Source organism: Periplaneta americana, chromosome 6 (assembly GCF_040183065.1).
Source record: "Periplaneta americana isolate PAMFEO1 chromosome 6, P.americana_PAMFEO1_priV1, whole genome shotgun sequence".
In the NCBI taxonomy this organism is placed as follows: Eukaryota; Metazoa; Arthropoda; class Insecta; order Blattodea; family Blattidae; genus Periplaneta; species Periplaneta americana.
Genome location: NC_091122.1, coordinates 76693811 through 76717364, shown reverse-complemented (window position 1 = coordinate 76717364; position 23554 = coordinate 76693811). Strand labels below are relative to the sequence as shown.

The window sequence follows — 23554 nt, the reverse complement described above, 5'->3', positions numbered from 1 at the left end:
AATTGTTATATCATAAAATTCATGCATGATACCAAACATTTAGAGCTATATGAATAGAAAATGATCAACATGTTAGGTTGGGTCTACGATAGGTTTAAGTAGGCTAATATTTAGGTAATTCTCCAGAAAAGCTACATCAAAGAAGGCATAATTTTATTTTGTTTAATTGATTTCTGTGATATATACATAACGATGAACACGTGGTTTTAGTTCACAGCCACAAATACTTTCAGCACAAAAATCCTTTGACACTTACCTGTATATTCTAATGCACTGTTGTAGTCCCTCCCTCAAACTTGTTACTAATTACCAATATAACATGCGAGAGGTCCAGGACGAAGAGAAATGGTAGTTTCCCAGTACGTAGTGCGTCCTCGTCCTCTCGAGTGTTAAGATAAGTAGGCCTACTTTGGATGGGGTAGCTTTTCTGAAGAAACACCATATTTAATATTACTTAGACCAGTCATGAATAAATTATTCAGCCAGAGTCAACGTTCCTATGCTTTATAGAGTATATATATATATAGTTATTATATAAAACTGAATTATTTTTTAGCACTATAACAGGCCAACATTAATGTAATATTTGCTGGAATATCAAGTTAATAATTACAATATGACTTGTATTTTCTTCGGCCGATGTGGCATGTAAATTGTGATCTGAACGGTTAATTTAATACCAAAACAGAAAACTGGAAACTTACTTTCGTGCTATTTGATTATTTGTTCGTCTAATTTGTAAATGTATTTAAGCTATCACCTACTGCAGTATTACAGTATCTTAAATGTATTTTGTTTGGCAATATGAAATTCACTGACTTGATTAAACACCTAGGCCTAACCTAAAAATTTGTTTTGTTTGACCACAATCATGAAATTATTAGTACAAACTCCTAAAACTGAATACCACTTTGAAATGTATGCTTAAGAATACTTACTCCTAATAATTTTGCTATTCTGGTTGTAATTGCTGTCTCCGTTAGCATAATTCCTTCTTCATTATCTTCTTTCTTCAACTCATTATACATGTGAACTACAGATTTCTGAAGCGTACTCTGAATGCCACACATTTTCTTCCTTAGAGGAGTCACTGCTACACTATTTCCTCTTTTTCGACATTGTAATAATAATCTAAACACGAAAGAAATTCATTAAAATGTGAAATAATATTTCTATCGATTACCCACCTGCATTATCACGCCCAACTATATTATTTTTATTCGTACTTACCTGACTATTCTTGAATTATAACCACAACGCAGCACATACCGGTGAATGTAGAGTATCCAACGCCCACTGAACGAATATTTCACTTTTATCACTGCCAATGTTGCGAATATTTCACTTTTATCACTGCCAATGTTGCGCTATAATCGTATATGCAAGGTAGTCTATAAACAAAAACCTAAACTAACCAAACCTAACCTGTCAAAGAAGCAACAAGTTACACTAAATATGTGTAAAATTGGCCTATGTCTCTATAGTGGGCGGGACATAAGTAACATTGACCAAAATAACTATTATGTATTAATATTAATACTAATGTTAATTAATTATTAATAAGTTCGAATTTCACTATCTTCCAGTAACCGACTCTCAAACCTAGGTTTATTTAGTTTTCAAGAATTCCAGTACTGACCGTTATACCAACACAACAGTTACAAAGACACTACCAGTTGTAGTATTTTGTCAGTACCGAAATTCGACACGAAGTTGGCAAAAGAAAATTCAACCTTCAAACTAGAAAATCAACATAGTCCACTAGCATATGTAGTAATGGGGGAAAAATTGTTAGGTTTCACCCTTAGGGTATCAAGTTAGCTGGTCTTCCCTATAACTCTTCTCAAGTCCTCTGAGTGTGCAGTTTACGATGGCGAATACTTCCGCTTGGAAAACTGTGCAATATTCCTCGAGCCTTATAGTGATATTAGTCCTAGGAGATTGGCTATAGATCTGAGTGTTGCCTGGAATGGATGGAGGAAACAGTATTGGGTATTCAGTAAGTCAGATCTCACACTCAGTACTGGAATATCCAGGAAATTTAAAATGGAGGTATTCCAGTTGTTGAGTGACTATTTCTCCAATTTCTTGTTTGAACTAAATGATGAGCAGTAAGTCTAGCCTCCGTTTGTAGATAGATGTCCTTGGATGGGAGTCCTAACAAAGTCGCCAATGCAATGGTTGGAAAACTTTTGAAGACCCTCGCAGTACACAGAGATGCTAATCTCTGAATTTTGGCAAGCTTGTTTGCTGTAGTAGTTTGTAATGTTTTGCACCGCCACATGATGGCTCTATAAGAAATCTGGCACCTAGCTACTGCTACATACCACCAATGCCAGATGTGTGGTTTTAGGCCCCAGGTTATTCCAATAGAACGTTTGAAGGTTAGAAGAGACCACCTGACTCTATGGAGAGTAAGCCTAGTATCTATGTGAGCATTCCAGGTCAGTTTCTTATCCAGTGTAATTCCTAGATATTTAACTGACTCGGAATAGTCCAGGATTCAATTGCCTAGTCTGAGTTGTTCTATCCTTTTAGATTCCTCCTGTTGGTGAATGGAACAATAAATGTTTTGCTGGGATTGATAGAAAGTCCCTCCTGCATACACCAGTTGTGAATTTTCCTCAGTCCTCGATTTCTTAAGTCTCAGATTGTACTGGGAAATTTCTCAAAGACAAAGAGTGCTATGTCATTTGCATAGCTCTGTATATAGTAACCCTCCTGGGCCAGTTCGTTGAGTAGACCATCCACCATGAGGCTCCAAAGGAGGGGGGATAAAACCTCCCCCTGTGGGCACCCTCTTGTGGCGACAATCTCCCTTGTCTCCCCAAGAAGACTGGCTGATATATTTCTGCACTTGAGCATGGAATTTATCCAATTATAGAGAGAGTCATTGACTCCATGTTTGTACGGATAGAATCATAGATTCATAAGAGGTATTGTCAAATGCACCCTCTATGTCTAGAAAAGCTCCTAGAGCTATTTCCTTCCAGACCATTGAGTCTTCCAGTCTACAGACAATACTGTGCATTGCTGTTATACATGACTTAGATGGCTGGTAGGAATGTTGGTTTTGATGAAGAGGGTTATCTGATAGCACCCTCTGCCGAGTTTTTCCAGGGTTTTAACAGGAACAATGCAAGACTGATTGGTCTGTAAACCTTTGCTTCAGTGTAGTTATTACGAATGCGCTTAGGATTAAATACCACTCTGGTAGCTCTCCATGCCTGAGGAATATAGCTATAGGCTATACTGGCACGGAAGAGGTTGCAGAGGAGACTATAAAGTGGGTCGGGTCCTTTCTGCAATAGTGTGGGGAAGATACTGTCTCCACCTGGTGACTTGAATGGATTCAATTTATTTATTGCCCATTTTACATCATGAATTTTGACCACATGACGTGCCAGTTCTCAGTCCTTCTGTGATGCTCTCAGTCTACAGTTTTCACAGTGGCCTGCGAATTCGTAAGTCTTGTCTTGTATGCACCCAGGAAAGTGTACCACGAAGAGAACTTCGAGTGTTTCTTTAGCTGAGCATATGAACCTGCCTGTGAGTTTACATATAGTTCCCACAGGAATTGTTGGACTGCATGCCAATGCCTTCTGTAGTCTGGCTGTCTTTGGCAGGCTGGAAATGTCCTGACAAAAGGCTTGCCAAGAGGATATTTGGCCTTGTGTATGCTTTTATTGTAGTCTGTAAGGGCTGTATGATACTCTCTCCAGTCTTCAATTCTTTTAGCCTTGTTAAAGAGATGTCTTACATTGCGTCTCTTATGTTCAAGTTCATCAGTTCACCATGTCACTTTTTTGGATTTTATTCTAGATTGCATGGGGCAGTTATCGTAATGAATGTCAAGTGTAGCCTCCTGGACTGAAAAGGCAGCCTTGTCGATATTACCAAAGGATCTAATCTTATCGATTTTTCCAATTCTGCCTGAGAGATCTTGTTTGTATGATTCCCAACAGATTCTCCTGGGATTTCTGTAAAGATTAGACTTTTTGTCTACATTAACATTAAATGATATGCAGTTATGATCCGAAAGTGATGGTTCATCCAACACCCTCCAATCGGTTATACTTACTTAGAAATGCTTTTTAAGGAACCCACAGGTTCATTGCCGGCCTCACATAGCCAACCATTGTGTGCAAGATTAACCCAGTTCCTATCATCATATCCTACCACCCTCAAATCCATTTTAATATTATTGTCACACCTACGTCTCGTTCTCCCCAAAGGTCTTTTTCCTTCTGGCCTGCCAACTAACACTCTATATGCATTTCTGGATTCGCTCATACGTGCTACATGCCCTGCCCGTCTCAAACATCTGGATTTAATGTTCCTAATTATGTCAGGTGAAGAATACTATGCAGTTCTGCGTTGTGTAACTTTCTCCATTCTCCTGTAACTTTATTCCTCTTAGCCCCAAATATTTTCCTAAGAACCTTATTCTCAAACACCCTTAATCTCTGTTCCTCTCTCAAAGTGAGAGTTCAAGTTTCACAACCATACAAAACAGCTGGTAATATAACTGTTTTATAAATTCTAACTTTCAGATTGTTTGAGAGAAGAATGGATAACAAAACCGAATAATAACACGCATTTCCCATATTTATTCTGTGTTTAATTTCCTCCTGAGTGTCATTATATTTGTTATTGTTGCTCCAAGATATTTGAATTTTTCCACCTCTGAAGGATAAATCTCCAATTTTTATATTTCCATTTCGTACAATATTCTGATCACGAGACATAATGATATACTCTATCTTTTCAGGGTTTACTTCCAAACCTATCTCTTTGCTTGCTTCAAGTAAAATTTCCGAGTTTTCCCTAATCGTTCCTGAATTTCTCCCAACATATTCATGTCATTCGCATAGACAAGAAGCTGACCGTTCAATTCCAAACCCTCTCTGTTATCCTGAACTTTCCTAATGACATATTCTAGAGTGAAGTTAAAAAGTAAAGGCGATATTTTATCTCCTTCCTTTAGATCGCAGATAATTGAAAAAAGCATCAGACAGAAGCTGGCCTATACAGATTCTGCTGTAAGTTTCATTGAGACACATTTTAATTAATCGAACTAGTTTCTTGGGAATACCAAATTCAGTAAGAATATATAAAACTTCTCTCTCAACTGAGTCATATGTCTTTTTGACATTATGAATAACTGATGTACTGTACCCTTATACTCTCATTTTTTTTCCAATATCTGTCGAATATAAAATACCTGATCAATAGTTGATCTATTAAGCATAAAACCGCACTGATGATCCCCAATAATTTCATCTGCATATGGAGTTAATCTTGGACAAAATTTTGTACGACGTCAACAAAAGTGATATTCCTCCAAAGTTACTACAGTTAGTCTTGTTCCCCTTCTTAAAAATGGATAAAATAATGGACTGCTTCCATTGTTCTGGTGCAGTTTCCTTTTACCAAATAGGAAGTACAAGCTTATAAATTTCGTTAGATAATGCGCTTCCACGCTTTTGTATTAATTCTGCTGGAATTTGATCGATACCTGGAGACTTGTACTTTTTCAGATTTTCTATCGCAATTTCGACTTCAGAAAGTATGGGTTCGGGAATAAATGGCTCAGCAGTTTGTATTTGAATTTCGTCCCGAGCATTTCTATTTGGCCTATGTTCATTTAGTAGTTGTCCAAAATAGTGTTTCCATCTGTTCAGGATTGAATAAGAGTCTGCAAGCAAGTCACCATTCTCATCCTTGATCACTTTTACCCTTGCATGATATCCATTTCTAAATTCCTTTATACCCTGATATAAATCTTGAATGTTTTTATTCTTACTATTTGTTTCTATTTCATTCAGTTTTTTCTTCAAGTAATCTCTCTTTTTATTCCTAAGTGTACTACTTGTTTCCCATCTTTCATTGAAATAATATCTCTATTCGCCTCAACTGGATCCTGTAAGAATATCAATTTTGCCTGTTTCCTTCTTTCTACTACCACGCAACAATCTTTATCAAACCACTGTTTCATTTTCTTAGTTTCATAGTACCCTATGCTCTGCTCAGCTGCAATTTTGATATTATCACTGATATTTTACCACACACTATCTAACTCCTTTTGAATTTTCTCAGGAGTTCCTAAAGTGACAAACCTATTTGAAATTTTCTACCTGATAATGTTGCTTAGTTTTCTCGTCTTTTAGTTTCGGAATATTGAATCTCCTAATATTACTAAACTTATTGTTCTACTTGCTTGGCTACTGATAGTCTTTGTCTTAATTTTCCAATTACTAAATAATGGTGAGAATCACAGTCTGCCCCTCTGAGGGATCGAATATCTACTAAACTAGTATGTCTTCGTTTATTTCTCAAGATATGATCTATTTGGTTGTGTGTCAATTCATCTGGAGAAGTCCAGGTATGTTTATATATATCCTTATGTGGGAATGTTGTACTATTCACAATTAAATTTTTTGATGTGGCAAAGTTGACTAACCTAACTCCATTATCATTACTAGTTACTGTACATGTAAGCTCTCTTTTCCAATAGTTGTTTTAAAAATATGCTCCTGTCCTACTTTAGAATTGAAATCCCCCAATAAAATTTTGATGTAATATCTAGATGACTGATCAAAAGTATGCTCCAATTCCTCATAGAAGCTATCCTTTATAATATGGTCGTCTTTCTCTTCTGTAGGGGCGTGAGCAATTATAACTATGATATTGCATCATCTACCCTTAAGTACTAAATATGATAACCTGTCACTGATCAATTCGACCCTTTTTACTGCTGATTTTATTTTTTATGAACAAAGAATCCTATTCCTAATTGGTGATTATTGTTTCCTTCCCCATAATACAGCAAGTAATCTCTTACTTGTGATATGCCTTTCCCATCTAACCTAACCTCTTGTACTCCCACCAAGTCTATTCTATATCTAGCTAGTTCTTTTGCTACCAATGTTAACCCTCCTGTTCTATAAATCCTATTTACATTCCAAGTACCAAATCTGATAACCTTATACCTTTGCTGTAGTCATGCCAAAGAATCAGTTCCATTTCGAGGCTTATTGTATGGTTTCGTAACAAGCTGTTTTTTAAGGTGAAGGATTGTTAGTCTTTTACCCAACCCCCAAGCTGGGGGACCACCCCTTATCTGCTGTCCACGACTGCTTATTCAATATATTCGCAGCTATCCTCCATATCTGGAGGCCTTCTCCTCTATCTGCAACCTGACAACGCATCATGCTGTGGTGATAGGGACCCACAATACATGGCCAATCGGTTATATGAATATTAATATACTCAGTATAAAAAGTAATACCGATAACTTCCTGCCTAACTCGATTAGTGAATGTGGGCTTGTTACCGACATTAAGTATGTATAAATTATTTGAGAGCAGGAAGTTTAGAAGGTGCTCACCTCTTGTGTTGACGTCCCTGCTGCCCCAGATTTCATGATGAGAGTTAGCATCGCATCGAAAGATGATCTAGCCTCCTTTCTGGACACAGTACGCCACCAACTGCTCTAGTTCCCTAGTGAGTGGGTTTCCGCCATCGTAGGGGAGATAAACAGAGCTCAGTGTAAGGACTCTGTTCCCTCTCCAGCATGGCAGACGATTTTAACCGTGGTGATATCACTGGAACAGAATTCCAGAAGAAGTAAGCATTGAATTCCATTGCGAACAAGAATACAAGCCTTAATTTGGTTGGTCTTGCTGCAATGCATCAACGTACCTTGACATTCTCCTAGTCATGAAATTCGACCTTTGTTAATCCAGGGTTCCTGGATCAGGGCTAGGTGAATTTCCTCTTCATTGAAGAGTTTACCTTCTTATGTTGGAGGTTGACTTGGAGGATCTTTAGAGCCGTGTTTAGATAAGGTCACGAATGTGGTTCTCCCGAGGCCCAAAAAGACTCTGTTGCCCAAGTCTTTTACTGTAGATTCCTGATGGATTAATCGTCTACCAAGCAGATGAGTGTTTGTCCTGAAGAATCTGATTTGGTGCTGATAGTTTTCCAATCTCCTTCACTCAGGATTTTATTTTGATCCTTCAGCATCTTGGTGATGTTTTTAGGGTCAGTTTTAGCGAACATCTTAGGAGTCTTGAATAGTACCTTAGTTGTTCATAGCATCCCTTCTCTTGGTCCCACGGCAAATTTGGCAGCTTCCCATAGTGTAAGTTGAATCTTTTCCATCACCCACTTTTTGGTGATCTCATTAGCGCAGGAGAGAATGAGAGCACCCCTCTCCTCGTAGGATCCCGTAAATTGGGGGAAACTTCCATCTTCGAGGCTTTCAAAAGCCTGTACTATCTCTTTTTGGAGTTTGTTGATTTGACCTCCGAAAATTTACTGGAAGAGAAGTTATCAGGGATCACTGCCATTTTAACGCTTGTTAGGGATTCCCTGTATGTTTCCTTAGCTGTAGTAGAAGCTCTTACCGCTTCTGTACCTTCGCTTTGTTTAACTTTTTTCGTAACACCTGAAGTGGAAGGAGTACATCCATCAGATCGGTTGCGTTTCATGCCTGTCTTAGGGGTCTCAACCCTTTTCTCCTGGTGTTGAGACTTAGATTTGCCTTTTCTCCATTTATCAGTATCCCAGGCAAAGCCTTCCTTTTTAAATTTTGCTTTTAGGGCTTTCTTCCTTTGCGCCCCAGAAGGTCTTTTTTGTTGAACCTTAAGTTTGTCCATTTTCTCCAGTGTTTCATCCAACCCTGGAGTAGACTTTTTAGATTCTTTTTCCTCATTCGAGGTGATCAAGTCACCCTCAGAGGAGATATCACTCAAACCCATATCAGAAGCTTGCTTCATAAGAGCTGCTTTGTCAGAGGAGGTGGCTGTTGTTGTTATTGTGCTTGCTGAGGGCTCACGGCTATGGTCCTCAGAAACAGGTTTTTCTTTATTATTAGGCCTATTCATGGTTAGTCCCACGAGTAGCTAGAGATGTATAAAGTCCACCTGGGTAGAGCCCCACTTGCCTGGGTAAGGCTGATACTCTGGAGGTCGCCTGGTATCCAGAGGCCCCATTTAAGACACATTTGTCCTGTGCCATTCACCCCCTCAGCACGGGTCGCACTACACCTTGGGGTTGGGCTTAAGAAATAGTAAGGATAGGAAAGTAGGATAGGGGAATAGGGGAAAAATGGAATTTGGAAGATAGGTCGTTGTGGGACACTCTTCGTCTGGCTCTTCATATTTGGCCTGTCTGGTATGGGTGACTTATCCAGCATAGCCAAAATAATCATTAGACCACGCAAACTCCCCCACCCTCACGGACAGTACTTCATCAAGGTGGTGTTTCCACGGGGGAGATGAATGTGCTAAATGTTGAGGAAAGGAAAATAGGAAAAGGATATATATATATATATATATATATATATATATATAACCTATGGGCCGATAAATGATGCCGGAGCCTGGAGAGTAAGTAATAACCGGGAGGTGATAATACGACAGAAACGTGTGCTGGTCTCTGTGAAATACGAAAGGAGGTCTCAATGGTTGAGATATGTCCATGGAATGGACAATATAAGTGTTAAAATCTTGTATGAAACCAAAGGAATGAAAACTTACGAGGATGCCTTTGTACAAGATTCCTGGACATTGTAGAAGAGGATCTTGGGGAACTTGAAGTGAGAGGATGGAGAAGGACAGCATGAGCGAGAGAGTAGCATGGATCAAAATTATCAACGAAGCCAAGATCTTTCGCAGGTTATAGTGCCGCGTAGTTCACAAATCTACCTAAAAGTATGGTGAAGAAGTAGTCAGTATTACTGATTTCTGATCGCGACCTCTTTGATAATCTGCAGTAAAATGCATAATGCTTGTGATTTTATTATCCCGTAGGATCATTGCACATAGTGTGGGTTTTCCAATATTCTTGATAGGTTAGATATTCACTTATAAATGGTTCAGTAATGCTGCTAGCAACGACCTTTTGACTCTGGAATAAACATGTAACGAAATTATATTAGTTAAAATTGTTTATGGAATTCTCTGAGCCGCCGGCGTAGCTCTGTTGGCTAAGGTGGTTACCTGCCGATTTGAAGTTGCGCTCGGACGCGGATTCGATTCCCGCTTGAACTGATTACCTGGTTGGGTTTTTTCCGAGGTTTTCTCCAACCGTAAGACAAATGTCAGGTAATTTATGGCGTATCCTCGACCTCATCTCGCTATCACCAATCCCATCGACGATAAATACCGGTAACCTCATAGTTTATGCAAAGTCGTTATATAACCAAGTAAAAAAAAATTGGCTACCCTACTGTAAGTTCAGGACAATAGATATGTGTAACAGTATTAAATTGTAATAATGTCACTCATTTTCTTTTCATTTCATTTGTTGTATTGCTTTGATTTTACGGCAATTCCAAAGATACTATGGAAATTATGACGTCATTGGTGACGTGCCTTAAGTTATTACGTTATAAGATGGAGTTGATAAAACTTAAATTATTACTCATTTTACATCAGCATTGAAGCTTTAAGATGTGGAACAAGTCAAGAGTTTTAATTTTTTTTAACGAGATGAGATAAAAGGCCGGGAATTCGCCATAGATAACCAGACAGTTGCCTTACAGTTGCGGAAAACCTCGGGTGGGGGGGACCAACCAGTTATTCAGTTCAAGTGAAAATCGAACTCAAGTCCGAGCGCAGCTCTGGACAGAAAGGAAGCAGATCTGCCGACTGAGCTGCACTGATGGCAAGAGGGCTTATTGTTATTTTAAAAGTCTATCAATCCTATCAAAATTGTGCATAGATTAAAACCTATCGGAAATCATTTTTAAAGAAACTTTTGTTATGTAACTTTTTCACAAAAAAACAATAATAAGCGAGATATTTCGATTTAATTTAAGCCCTGTTAAATGAAGTATTTTGAATGCCATATAGCCTAAAATCTAAATTACAACGAACTTAATTTATATTTCAATTTTCATCGAAATCCGTTCAGCCATTATCGCGTGAAAAGGTAACAAACATCCAGACAGACAGATAGACATACAGACATACAAACAAAAATTTCAAAAAAGCGATTTTCGGTCTCAGGATGAATAATTATACATGTTAACACCAATTATTTTTGGAAAATTCTAAGCCCTCTTGACTGATGGCTCTACAAAAATATACAGTAAGCTTAAGTAGCAAGCAGATTAATTCAGTTTAGAAAAAACGAGCGTTGAGGTAGTTCGGATGATTTAGGAAGTGAAAATGGTCGAATTTGTAAGGGATTTCTTGCGGAGGTGGATTTCAAATGTTAAGGATTTTACAGGAAAATATTTCAAGAAAAATTATTCGGAAATGTAATAGCCCTAAATTACCTGTGAAATGAGAGGTGCATGGTAATGGAAGTGCAAACGTTGTGGTTTCTAGTGAAAGAAAGGAATGTAGGGACACGAAACACACGATATGATGTAATACGAAAACGAAAACTTGTATTCAATAATCACTGGACTATAGTGAAGCAAGACAAAGAATAATTAAATAGACACAAAATTAGTATATTGTAACTTCGTTTCCATGTCGACCATCAGGTCTATGCTAACAATATCACTAAACCAAAATCAATAGGCTTTGAAAGCCCTGCAGAGATTCGTATATGCAAGGCATCAGTAGCGTATACCGGTTAAAGGGTTTGGGCTACTGCTGACCCTATTATTACACAAAATATATCTAACAATTACTTTAATTTTAATTACTATGGTAAAACTAATAATACAAAATTATTACATTATGTTATATTATAAACTTTTTCTTTTGTAATTTCCTTGGGCTACCGCCGGTAGCCCCGGTAGCCCGCAAAATACGCCCCTGCAAGGCATAATAAAAGCCTAAACTAATCTAACCTAACCTGTCAAAAATTCGTTTATACAAGACACGACAATAGCGTAAACTAACCTAACCTGTCACAAATTCGTTTATACAAGACACGACAAAAGCCTACACTAATTAACCTAATCCAACCTGTCACAGATTCGTATATGCAAGGCATAGCCTGAATGTACAGCAGCGTGAAATTTTCGTAATGTCACCAAAGTTATGTTGGTATTACAAAGGAAAATGCTGAAGGTGTGGAAGCGAAGCGGGAAGGGAACTTCATTAGCACTCGTTTCTCTCTTTTCTCCCCCTCTTCTTTTTATGTTTTTCTAAGTTATTATTTACAATTATGTTACCACATTAAGATACAAATCTCTTTACGTACATGACCCTAATATTGAGATGAAAAATAATTAAATTATTGGGTTATAATGTTCATTATTAGAATCATCATTTAATTGAACTTGTTTTAAACACAATAAATATGTTTTAATTTTTCAATCTTACGACTTATCAATTTTATTAACATTTGCTAATACATGTTAAATATTAAAATAATGTAGGTATGAATGTTTTTGCCTATTAAACAGCATCATCAGATACAATTTGCTTTTATGATATCTAAATTACATAGTAGAATCTTTGTTTACTCTTATAGTAAACCATCAAATTGGTGTTACAATAATAAGTAATAATGACTCACGAGTTTTATGTATATGTACATGAGTGGAATTTTTTTTTGTTTCAAGTTTTTTTTTTCCACTCGAGTACAAAAAATTTTTCCATTCAAGTACATATACATAAAACTCATGAGTCATTATTATTTATTATTATAACACCAATTTGATGGTTTACTATAAGAGTAAACAAAGATTCCACTATGTAATTTAGATATCATAAAAGCAAATTGTATCTGATGATGCTGTATAATAGGCGCAAACATTCAGATATTATTTTAATATTTAATATGTATTAGCAAATATTAATAAAATTGATGTCATAAGATTAAAAAATTAAAACATATTTATTGTATTTAATAACTGACTTATCAGAAAACCATAATTAATTGTAAATTGTTTTAAACATCTTAATAGTGGGAGTTTTAACCAAAAAAGAGCAAAGAAATATTACAACTCTGTTTTTTAACTTGGCTACCTCTGATGCTAGCAGCAATAAGAGGCGAAATGTGCTCCTTTCTTCTTCCATTCAGGTGAAATCCATCTTTTGTATAGCCATGCCATTTTGTAGGATTCACATCCATCAAATCAATGTGTTATATGCGTCAGGTCTCATCCTAGCCTGCTCAAGCTGCATATTAACATTCTGTACCCGCCTGTGAAGATACTGCTTGTTGTGCCTACTGAAAAGACTGAGGAATCCTACATTGGTATGGCTGCTTATTTCAATTACAGTGACATTTTTTCAATGTTAATTATATTTTTTATTCATGCTATTACCTCACACACCCACTATAATTACACAATCCTTCTTTTGAGCTCAGTTTCTTTAAGTCCTCAGCTACATTTTTTTTTTTAGGTTCACATACACTATTGACCACGTACTCATCAACTTTAAAAGTAAGGTAATACCTCTTGCATGGCTACTTCCTCAAATTTATATTTTAATAAAACCTTTTCACTTTTATGATTAACTTAACTTTCTATCGCGCCTGAGTTTGTGTTATCCTAATCAACATTCATTGCTTCAAGAGCACTGAATTTGTTGATTAGTTTGAGTGATGCAACATCATCTGCAGAAAACCGTCTACTCCTAGACTTTGGAATTCTTCAGTTTCATTTCTTAAATTACCTTTTGCTCTCAAAATTAATTCTCTTTCATAGCTTTCAATTTACCAATTTCTTTCTTTGCCTCACACAATTCCAATTCTAAAATTGTGATTTTGTGCATTTTTCACACATCTGTTTATCATACACACAACTTGACATTCTCACCTTTCACATCCAACATGATCTTCATCTACTGTACGCACTTTCAATGAAAGCAGAAATTACAATTCTTGATGTGCATTATATGTAATGAAAGCAAAAGTTCACCGTGTTGGAATTGATAACTTAATGCTATTCTTTCTCAAACCACATTCCTTAGTATTCTCTCCCAAATAGTGTACCATCGTTCAGAATAACGTAACAGTAATTTGGCTTATTGAAGGTGTTTTGTTTCACACAAGCTGTCAAGTATTTGTCCATATATAGATCTTTAAACCCTCTAATCCTACAAAACATAACGTACACAATATACAATGTGTGTTCCTAAATCTTTATAAGCTGATAATGTAGCTTCCGTCTTCAATTAGCACAGATGTGTATGCTGTTACCTGTGCCAAACTAGTATTGTCTTATCAATGGAAATGCACAATGAAGTGCGAAGGAAATGATACAGGGGGATTGAATCGTGTTTTCGATTGTTTACATTGTGTGTGTTTGTCAGTGTGGATATAATGCGAACAGTAGAAATATGCTTTTGTAGTTTTTTGTTGCCATTTCCCTATTACAAATAGAGTTAGAATTCAGGCTAAATAAATCCTTCGGTATTGTAAAAGTTTTGAGTTACTGTGTTGTTTTCTACCACTTATTATATTACTGAAAGTAAGTTGTTCCTCTTTATGTCATTCTTAGAATATATTTCTACTATATGCGAAAAAATATCGCTTAATATTCAGTAAGAATGTTCGTACATACCAAATAAGCCTGGATGGTTAGCAATTCCATCCCTGTTGTTTTGAAGTATAATGGCTTTAATGTGACTTCATTGAATTTATGGGTAGGTTTGAAGACCTTAAATCAATCGATACCTACTACAATTAAAAAAAAAAAAAAAACAGCCAGTTGCTCTTTGCACTTTGCTCTTTGATGTAAATGATAAAAGATTTCATTAGGTTTTAAGAATGTATACTACAATATTTTCATACAATTCCTAATGTTTAAAACAACATTTATTACAGGTACATCACTGAATGCAAAGAAATGGTTTAGGTACTTCTGATAGTAAAATCTGCATTTATTGTTTATTGTAATAATTTTCCCTTGTCTTATTGTTCATTATTAAATTATTGTTACCCTTGCACAAACAATTTTGTTTTATCACTAAATTAATTTTGGGATTCGCATTTTCTGTTTTGTTTACACACAGACTGTCACAGCAACATTCATGCACATATATTCCATAGTCGTTTGATTTCTAGGCCTCCTCTATCATCATGATTGAAAAAAATTGCGATTGCAACTAGTATGCTGCTGCAGTGCATATTGCTACACGAGATTTATTTCTTTAAATTATTTCACATGGAATCGTAACTAAATATTCCACTCACTAAATTGAATTTAGGACATCAAGGGTTCAAAACGAAAAAAAAGCGGAAATATTCTAACCCATATAGATGGTAGAAAACGACTCCATCCTCATTGTATTCAAGGTGGATATACATGCAACGGTATTAAGAGCATTTTCAACATTTTATAAACAAAAATTGGTAATTCTCTAACATTATTATTTCAGTTGTAATGGATTCTATCAAGACGGAACCAGAGATTGACCCATTGGCTTTAGAATCAAATGATGATACAGTTACAGTAGAGACAGATACTTCACTGGATGTAAGTGAGAAGAAAAGTTTTTTCTACTCCTATTTTTTTTAATTACGTAACTGTTTACATATTACATTAATAGAATGTTATAAAATTCACATATTTGTAAACTCACACTTTACCTATTAAAAAGACAATAAATGTTATCTGACACGTTCGTCACTCGAAATATAGACCAGTTTCGGTCGAGTCTGTACTATATTTATCCATGCTCCCTTTCATATTTCATTTATATAGATTTTAAATCTGTAAGTAATTTATAGATTCTAGTAAATAGAACAAATTAACAGATATTATAGTGCCTATGTAACATTTTCAAAACTGCTACAATATAGGAGGAAATAAAAGTGTTGCAAGAGATGTACAAGCACAATCCCTGAATAGCAATTGACGAACGGACATTTAAAAAGCTGTAAAGGACGAATATGAGTATGTCGAATTGCCCAAATGTTAGAGAGGTATCAGATATACATACACAAATTAGTTTGAGGAGTTAATGAGATAGTTTTTCAGCTCCCCCAAAAATGTTGTACCAATTCAATTAATTTATTGTATTCTATAGATCTTACACCAGCACTGAAGCGTTTAAATGTGGAACAAGTCAAGGGTTTTAATTTATTTGGCAAGATGATGTGAGGCCCAGGATTTGCCATAGATTACCTGACAATTACCTTACCATTGGGAAGAATCTCATAAAAAACCCAATCACATAATCAGCCCAAGCAGCAATCGAACCCAAGTCTGAGTGCAGCTCCGGATCAACAGGCAAGCACCTGTGCCGACTGAGTTATGCTGGTGGCTCTACAGAAATATATAATATATAGAAAGAAGATTAATTCATTTTTTTAATGGTAGCCGAAGATCTGATTTGTGTCTTGTATTAAAATTAATAATGTTTTGATTAGTACTGAAAGTATTTTGGTTTATAGTAAAAAACATAATCAGGAAAAGATTGCACTAATAGAGTAAGGTTATTATTTCTAAACTTTAGAAAATCTTTTCACATCTTGTCCTTCTGTGCATACTTGTCATTTTTCCTAGAGCATTCTTTTGTAAAATATGTTCAGCTTCAGATGAGTTACCTTAGAATATTAATTCATATTTCATTATAGAATCAAAGTATAACATTTTAATTGTGTTTATTATCGCTAATAGAAACAAGGATCTTAATGCATAACAGGCAGAGTTTACTTCTGGAGTAGTATATTCTGTGTGAGTTTTCCAGTTCAAGTGATGATCCAACACTAAACATAGAAACTTAGTGCTTGTAAATGTTTTGAGATAAGTTAAATTTAATCCAATATTGTAGGAAAATTGAACACTATTATATATACAGAATTTAATTACACTCGTTTTATCAACAGTAAGCACTAGTTTCTTTCCACTAAACCATTCATTAGATTTAGCACTGTATATGAAGTGATCATACTGTTTACTTGATATAATGACACTTGCATCATCTGCAAATGAGATGACATGGGATACATCATTTATAGTTGAGGCTAAATCATTAATATAGATTAGAAACAATAATGACCCTAAAATTGATCCTTGGGGAATTGTTTTCTAAATTGTGATTGAGTAACTCTGTGACTGTTTGGAATATTGGTTTCCACTTTTTGTTTTGCATTTGATAAGTGAGATGTAGACCAACCCAAGGTTTCATCTTTATTATCATAAAACTTTAATCTTTTAACAGTAGTCAATGTTGTTATCTAGCTAAATCAAAAGAGTTATAAGAAAAACTTAGAATGAGAGGAAAACAGCACGTAATTGAGACTTAGAATACCACTCTAAAGGAGGGAAAATAGTTTCTAAGAGAAAATGAAGTCTCTTCATAGTTGCAGACCGAAATGCTTGGAAGATTTAAAGACACCGAAAGACAGAATATTTTTTTATGAATATTGGGCTATGGGAGATTACAATGGTTGCCTTTCATATGTTAGAGGATTGATTGAAATAAAAATTGCGAATAAGACTTAGAAGAAAAGTGCTTGATCCAATTAAGTGACATTTTAAGAAAATATCTATCGGTTACAGCTCGGAAAAGATGATAAAAAGAGGCATATTTGCAAAACTTGCTTGCATAATACCTTATGTGAATCAAATAGATTTATCAATATTATAAACCAGAAAAAGAAAGCAAGTGAAGCCGGAATTCCACAACAAGATTAAAGAGGGAAACATGAACCTTCTCGGCAATTGTCTCCAAATAAAATACTGGTTACAGCCTTGATTGATAACTTGACTTGCCCATCAATCATAAACCCGAGTCACAGGGGGATAGTTTACAGGAGTCAAGTGCTTGAAGCCTCTAAACTTGATGCTGTATTTGTGATCACACGGAGACTTTAAACTTGAAACCATGCTTGAAGAAAAGCGCACGCTGAATGTTGTATTCGTAGTGGTGTTTGAATTCTTGTATTCTGTTATAGTTAATAAAAATCAATAGTGAACTGGCATTTTTAGTTTGGTGAAACTGAAATGCCACCAGCACATATTCAAGCATGAGTGCAGCTAATTGGCGCCATGTTATTGTATGAATTACAAAATATTCTTGAAAAAAAGGAAAAGAGAACACGGGTTAAGAAATGGGTTCGTAGAAGAATTATGCATGGTGCATCTAATACCTTGTTGAAAGAATTAGCTGAAGAAGATCCTGCAGAATACAGGAAACATCTCAGAATGAGTCCTGTTTTAAGGGTTTTTAACTTTTTTTGAACCACTTCTACATCTATGTTTTCGAAACGTTGTTCCATGAGTTCACTGACTAGTTTCTGGAATAATAATTCCCGCTTGTTTTTATTGAGGTATTCTTTGTCATGTATATTCCATAGAAGTTCATACTTCTCATACACTTCCAAAAACTTTATGATATCGTTGGAATTCCACTTAGGGGCGCTCATTATTAATAATTATTAATTTACTTCGACAATAGGCCTAAAACTACAAACTTTCTACTTGCCAAGTTGCTACAAGTTCGCATTCACATGCGGGAAGTGGTGGAGCCAAGTTGGTCACGTGACGGGAAAGTGGACACAAAAGTTGACGGGTCGTCAACTAAAAAATTCTGCTTGACTGCCAAGTCACAACTTGACTGTCTCGACCATATCACACGGGGAAAGTTGAAGGAAAGTCGACTTGCTCCAAGCACTTGAATCATGTAAACTATCTCCGTGTGAATTAGCCTATAATATCACACATTTGAGTCAGCTGTGGGAGGAAGTTAATGAAATAGGGATGCTTCGCCCTGTTCATGAAGTGAGTGCTTCATAAAATGGAAATTACCCGTGATTCTATTTTAATATTGATTTATTTGTTTGTTTCTGATTTCTTTAGTATTCATAAGTGTATATACTTTCTCGCGCAATTTGTTTGTTTTCGTTGTTTTTTAAAATGGTTGATTAACGTTGCTTGACAAATGTGTATCACAAAAGAGCGAAAAAGACTTAAGTAGGTAATATCTTAATTAGGACAGAAATATATAGTGTATCTTGTAAAATTGTAGTACATAGTGGGGTATGTAACAGTAAGACTGCATCTCATATTTTTCTAAAAAGAACTAATGTATAATACTTAGGTAAGAAATTATTCTTGTTAAATATTTTTAAAATCTTCATATGTGAGAGGAGTTTAATGAATGAAGACATTTTATATATTGTTATTGTGCGATCGTATACAGACTGTCAAACTTTAAAATTCATTTATCCCAAAATCATGTTCTTTTGACTTACCTCACTTTACAGACCCACACGAATAATTATCTCGATGAACTATGAATAGAGAGCAATCTCACTTTTAAAAAGTGTTGGCATGCCAACAACATGAAGCTAATGCTATCAGAATAGCAGGAAATATAATAAAATCTCGTTAATTCAGATATTGATAATCTGGACGCCTAAAAAAATTGCGTTAAAATGGGGAATGTTACGAGGTTTTAAAAGGGCTGGAAATCAGCAATTGCATTGGTTACATATATCCATGAAGGTTGAAAATGTTTTCCCATTTTTATTTCTTCTGTCACATTTATTGTCAGTGACACCACTGCAGTAGTTTCTGTTCAGCTTTACAGGCAATATTTTAAATCATTTTCTGTACCGGTACCAAGTGTTTCGAGCAATACAGGACCAGGTCCATTGACCACATCATCATAATTATCTCGTGTGTATTGAATTCTATTTTTACAATTTTTATGATATGTTATATATATGTATATAATAGACGTGTTTTGTTGCTATAAACGGAGTTTTAATGCAGTTTTCCATTGTTCTTTTAGTAATGTAAGTTAATCCGGAATTTTCGATAATGTACCTCTACTACAGCATACAAATGAACAAATCCCCATTCAAATATGTAGCTGAGAAAGATATGATCGCATGACTCAGATGTCAGGAAATATTTTAGTAAATTATTTAATGACGCTGTATCAGCTACTAGATTATTTACTGTTGATGGAATTGATGATAGCGAGATGATATTTGACAAGATAAGACCGAGTATTCACCATGTGAATACCTAACATTTGCCTTGCAGTTGGGGAGAACCTCGGAAAAACCCAACCAGGTAATCAGTCCAAGCAGATATCTACACCAAACCTAAGTGTAGGTCCAGATCAGCAAATGTACTGTCGTCTGAGCTACGCTACTGGCTTCTCAGGGAGTGAAAATATGACAAATTGAAGACCTTCCTGGAATGAGGGTGTAACCAACAAATTTATAATACACGTTTAAGGAGAAAGGAAAATAATATCAGGGGCATATTCCTTAGGCCTATATGTACTAGCAGAGCCATTTGACTAATCAAGTATACAAGTTTATTCAGATATTGGATGCAATAATTTACTGTTGTAAATGAATGCTTCAAAATTACTTTTTCCACCTAAGTCACACATTTCATTAATTTATGTTATATCGTTTTCCTGAGGAGTTTTTCAATTTAAATCGTAAATTATATAGTCAAATGTCTTTGACATTATCTACCTTCAGGAATGTTCTATAGAAGGGAGTGTAATATAAATATTTTGTTCACAAAGCTCTGAAAGTCATAACTGTTACCCGGAGTAACGTACTGTAGAAGCCAAGTTAGGGACTGTGACAAATGGTTTCATTTTATTACAAATAATAATGAATTATAAATGTATGATTGTTATGTTTTCACAGCAAGTGACACGAGTGGAGAGTGCGGACTCCATCTATAAACTCAAATGGGAAATGAAAAGTCAAGAACCTACATTGTCCATTGCGTTTCCTGTCGTGAAGTGTGAGTCTGAGGTGAGTGGAATGTGACAGTTCTTGTGATATGAACTTTTTTTATATTGGGCAGTGTTTTGTTTTGCCACAGAAAACTCCCTTAGAACTTCTCTCATAGTGATTTATAGTGCATGATTATGCTTCGAATACTACAATCATACATTATAAATAATATATTTATTAAACACTAGGGTGTATCGAAAAAAAAATTTTTTTTTTGAAAAATGAAGGTGGCTAGTGCGGAAAAGTTGCGACTTATGGCAGAAAGACTGCAGGAGAAAGAAAATTAAATTTAATCAATATCTTGTGTCTCTGCATCAATACTGAATATTCGAATTTATAACGCATTCTTGTAAAAATTATAACGACAGTCTGCATACCTATACAGCTACCCCTCGTTAACCAGATCTTTTAAAAGTTAGCGAAGATAGTACAAGAAGAGAAGTATCTTGCACCAGTATTTTCTTGTGGAGTGAGAGAAAAGAGGGATGTTGGCAGTCAGGGTAGAATCTGCCCAGCAGTCGTATTTCGTAGGCTACGCTGGCCAGGTTTGTGTCACTGTTATTCCTGTGAAATCGTGTATCATATCAGTGGTTTAGTAGTACATGCAATAGTTCTTATGCATCGTGCTGTCATGAGTGGAAAAAATAATTCCGTACTCGCCGTACTGCTGAGTTCTTTGTTCGATATACCAGGACCGATAAGAGAGTTGCAACTTCCAACCTATAAAGATGTGATAACACATTTTCTTTGGATCAGACAGTTAAAGACAAACGAACTAGGTGGAAAACACCTTTTAGTAAAAGACACCGCTCATGTTACTGCCGACAGACTTATCGAGGTTTGAAAAACAGCAAGCCTTCCTACCATCAGCAATCGTAGAGTAGTGGAAAAGATGAAATACTGTAGTATCATAGTAAATATCAGAATATTCTGAAATCGCACTAATGAAGTGGGCTAACCTCAAGGGCGCATGAATAGGCTTTTATTAATAAAGGTCGAAAATTGTTTGATATATGCACTTGTAAGTGCTCGGACCCGGAAAGTCTCTGTGAATATGAGTTAAGTAGGAAAGTTCCATTGATAGGAGTATCCTTTCTAATGGATCAGAAAAATTACGGAATATGATTATTGATAATATCGACATTGTGATGACAAAGACACTATTTAAGAGTGAAGAGAGAAAAGCGTAGAGGCCCATTCGCCATCGATCTGAAGAAGTGCGACTTGAATTCTGAGGAAGAGAAAAACAGACATCAACTTTACAAGCTCTGAGTCTTCGCCTTCGCAACACTCGGAACAGCAGTGAAGGAATGTGTATTCTGACTTCGAATCGAAGCCTTCTGGTGCTCAGGCTCGCTTGCCTCTACCAAAGTTATCTTCAGCAGCCTTCAGATAGGCACCTCGAGGAGAGATGTGGCTCTAATTGCGACAGCTATGCTACAAGTGCGAGAATAATATCTACTAGGAATAAGGGTCTTATAATAGATGGTCACGAGGGAAATGAAGATTGGAGATAAAATTCAGAAAGAAGAAACACCTAATAATAAGTTCATTGGAACAATATATTTTGATGGTCGAAAGGACAAGGCACTAACACAGGAGAAAAAGGACAACCGACTATATCGCCGAGAAAAAGAGAGGAGCATAATTATAACTATATTAGAAGAACCACATTCAAAGTATATTCGACATGTCTCCCCTTCCTCTGGACATGGACATCAGATTTGAAAAGCCGTGCTTCAATTTTTAAAGGCAAGTAAATTAGATGTATTGCCCTTAGCAGCACTTGGTTATGATGGAGCCCCTACAAATACAGGAAGGAAGAACGGATCGATGGTGTGCATCGAAAAGGAAATCAGCAGGCCATCCTACGAATAATTTGTCTTCTCTATGCAAATGAACTTCGACTCCACTATCTCATGAAACATCTTGCTGGTATCACTACAGGTCCAGAAACATGTTCTGGACATATCGGAGAAGAGTTACTCCATTGTGAGACAAAATCGTGACGAATTTCAAAGTTATTGAAGTACCCTGGATCAACAAAATTAATGTGGAACGGATCTCCGATCTTAGTAGGCCTACTACAAGGAGTATCTTCTGGGGATCTACAAAGCCGTTCATTCTGGCCATTGTCCGTTAGAGCTTGAAAGGAAGAAACCAGGACCAGTTGTTAAATCTCGATGACTTACGACTGCTTATAGGATTCTCCGCTTTTATGTGAGCTGTAGTAACCCTTCACATAATTTAGTGTGCATAGCTGAGAAATGTCATGCTTCGAAACGAAGTCTGAGTATGCAGCGTAGGATGCTTATAGGATTCTCCGCTTTTATGTGAGCTGTAGTAACCCTTCACATAATTTAGTGTGCATAGCTGAGAAATGCCATGCTTCGAAACGAAGTTTGAGTATGCAGCGTAAATCAATATTTGACACAGGGGTATACTACTAAGGGTGGGTGGAGGGATGGGGCTGGAAGTGCAACCACCTCCTCGTAGTGAGTCCTGGGTTATTTTTGAGTGTAAATTTAAAGAAATAGGTGAAGAGTTGCACTACGAAACAGAATTTGAAAACAGACATAGAGCATTAAACTCACAAAACTTTAGGGCTGATGCGGAGACATAGGATATTGTCGAATTACTATTTTCTTTTTTTCTACGTTCTTTCTGCCACAAATAGCAACTTTTCCGCACTAGCCACCTTCATTTTTCAAGAAAAGTGTTTTTTCGATACACCCTATTAAACACTATGTACATAAGTATAATTAAGTAAAGTTAGCATCGTTTGCATAGTGGGATAGTGTCAGTGTTCTTTCTTTGCATTTGATGATGTGATATGTATCGCAGGGTCCTCCAACTATGGTGCACTGACATCCGATGGGGCTGTGGTATCCCTTGGTTAGGCATATTTGGT

The 23554-nt window shown here is 36.1% G+C and overlaps 1 protein-coding gene and 1 long non-coding RNA gene across 7 annotated transcripts in view; one reads left to right on the top strand and one right to left on the bottom strand.

Annotated features, from left to right (window-relative positions):
- LOC138701434 (uncharacterized) overlaps nt 1-23554 on the bottom strand; it is a 42085-nt gene that overhangs the window by 4467 nt on the left and 14064 nt on the right. The window contains exons 1-2 of one of the 5 annotated variants that reach the window (XR_011332563.1): nt 7391-12429; nt 939-1131 (exon numbers count right to left, since the gene is read on the bottom strand). This is a non-coding gene — a long non-coding RNA (uncharacterized lncRNA). Of the gene's footprint in view, nt 1-938; nt 12430-23554 lie in introns of those variants that run through there. The other 4 variants (XR_011332561.1, XR_011332559.1, XR_011332562.1 and 1 more) reach the window with 4 other exon arrangements.
- LOC138701432 (oocyte zinc finger protein XlCOF22-like) overlaps nt 1-23554 on the top strand; it is a 106290-nt gene that overhangs the window by 71378 nt on the left and 11358 nt on the right. For both annotated transcript variants that reach the window (XM_069828310.1, XM_069828308.1), the window contains exon 7: nt 20551-20661. In XM_069828310.1, coding sequence (XP_069684411.1) covers nt 20551-20661 — 111 coding nt within the window. The remainder of the gene's footprint in view (nt 1-20550; nt 20662-23554) is intronic.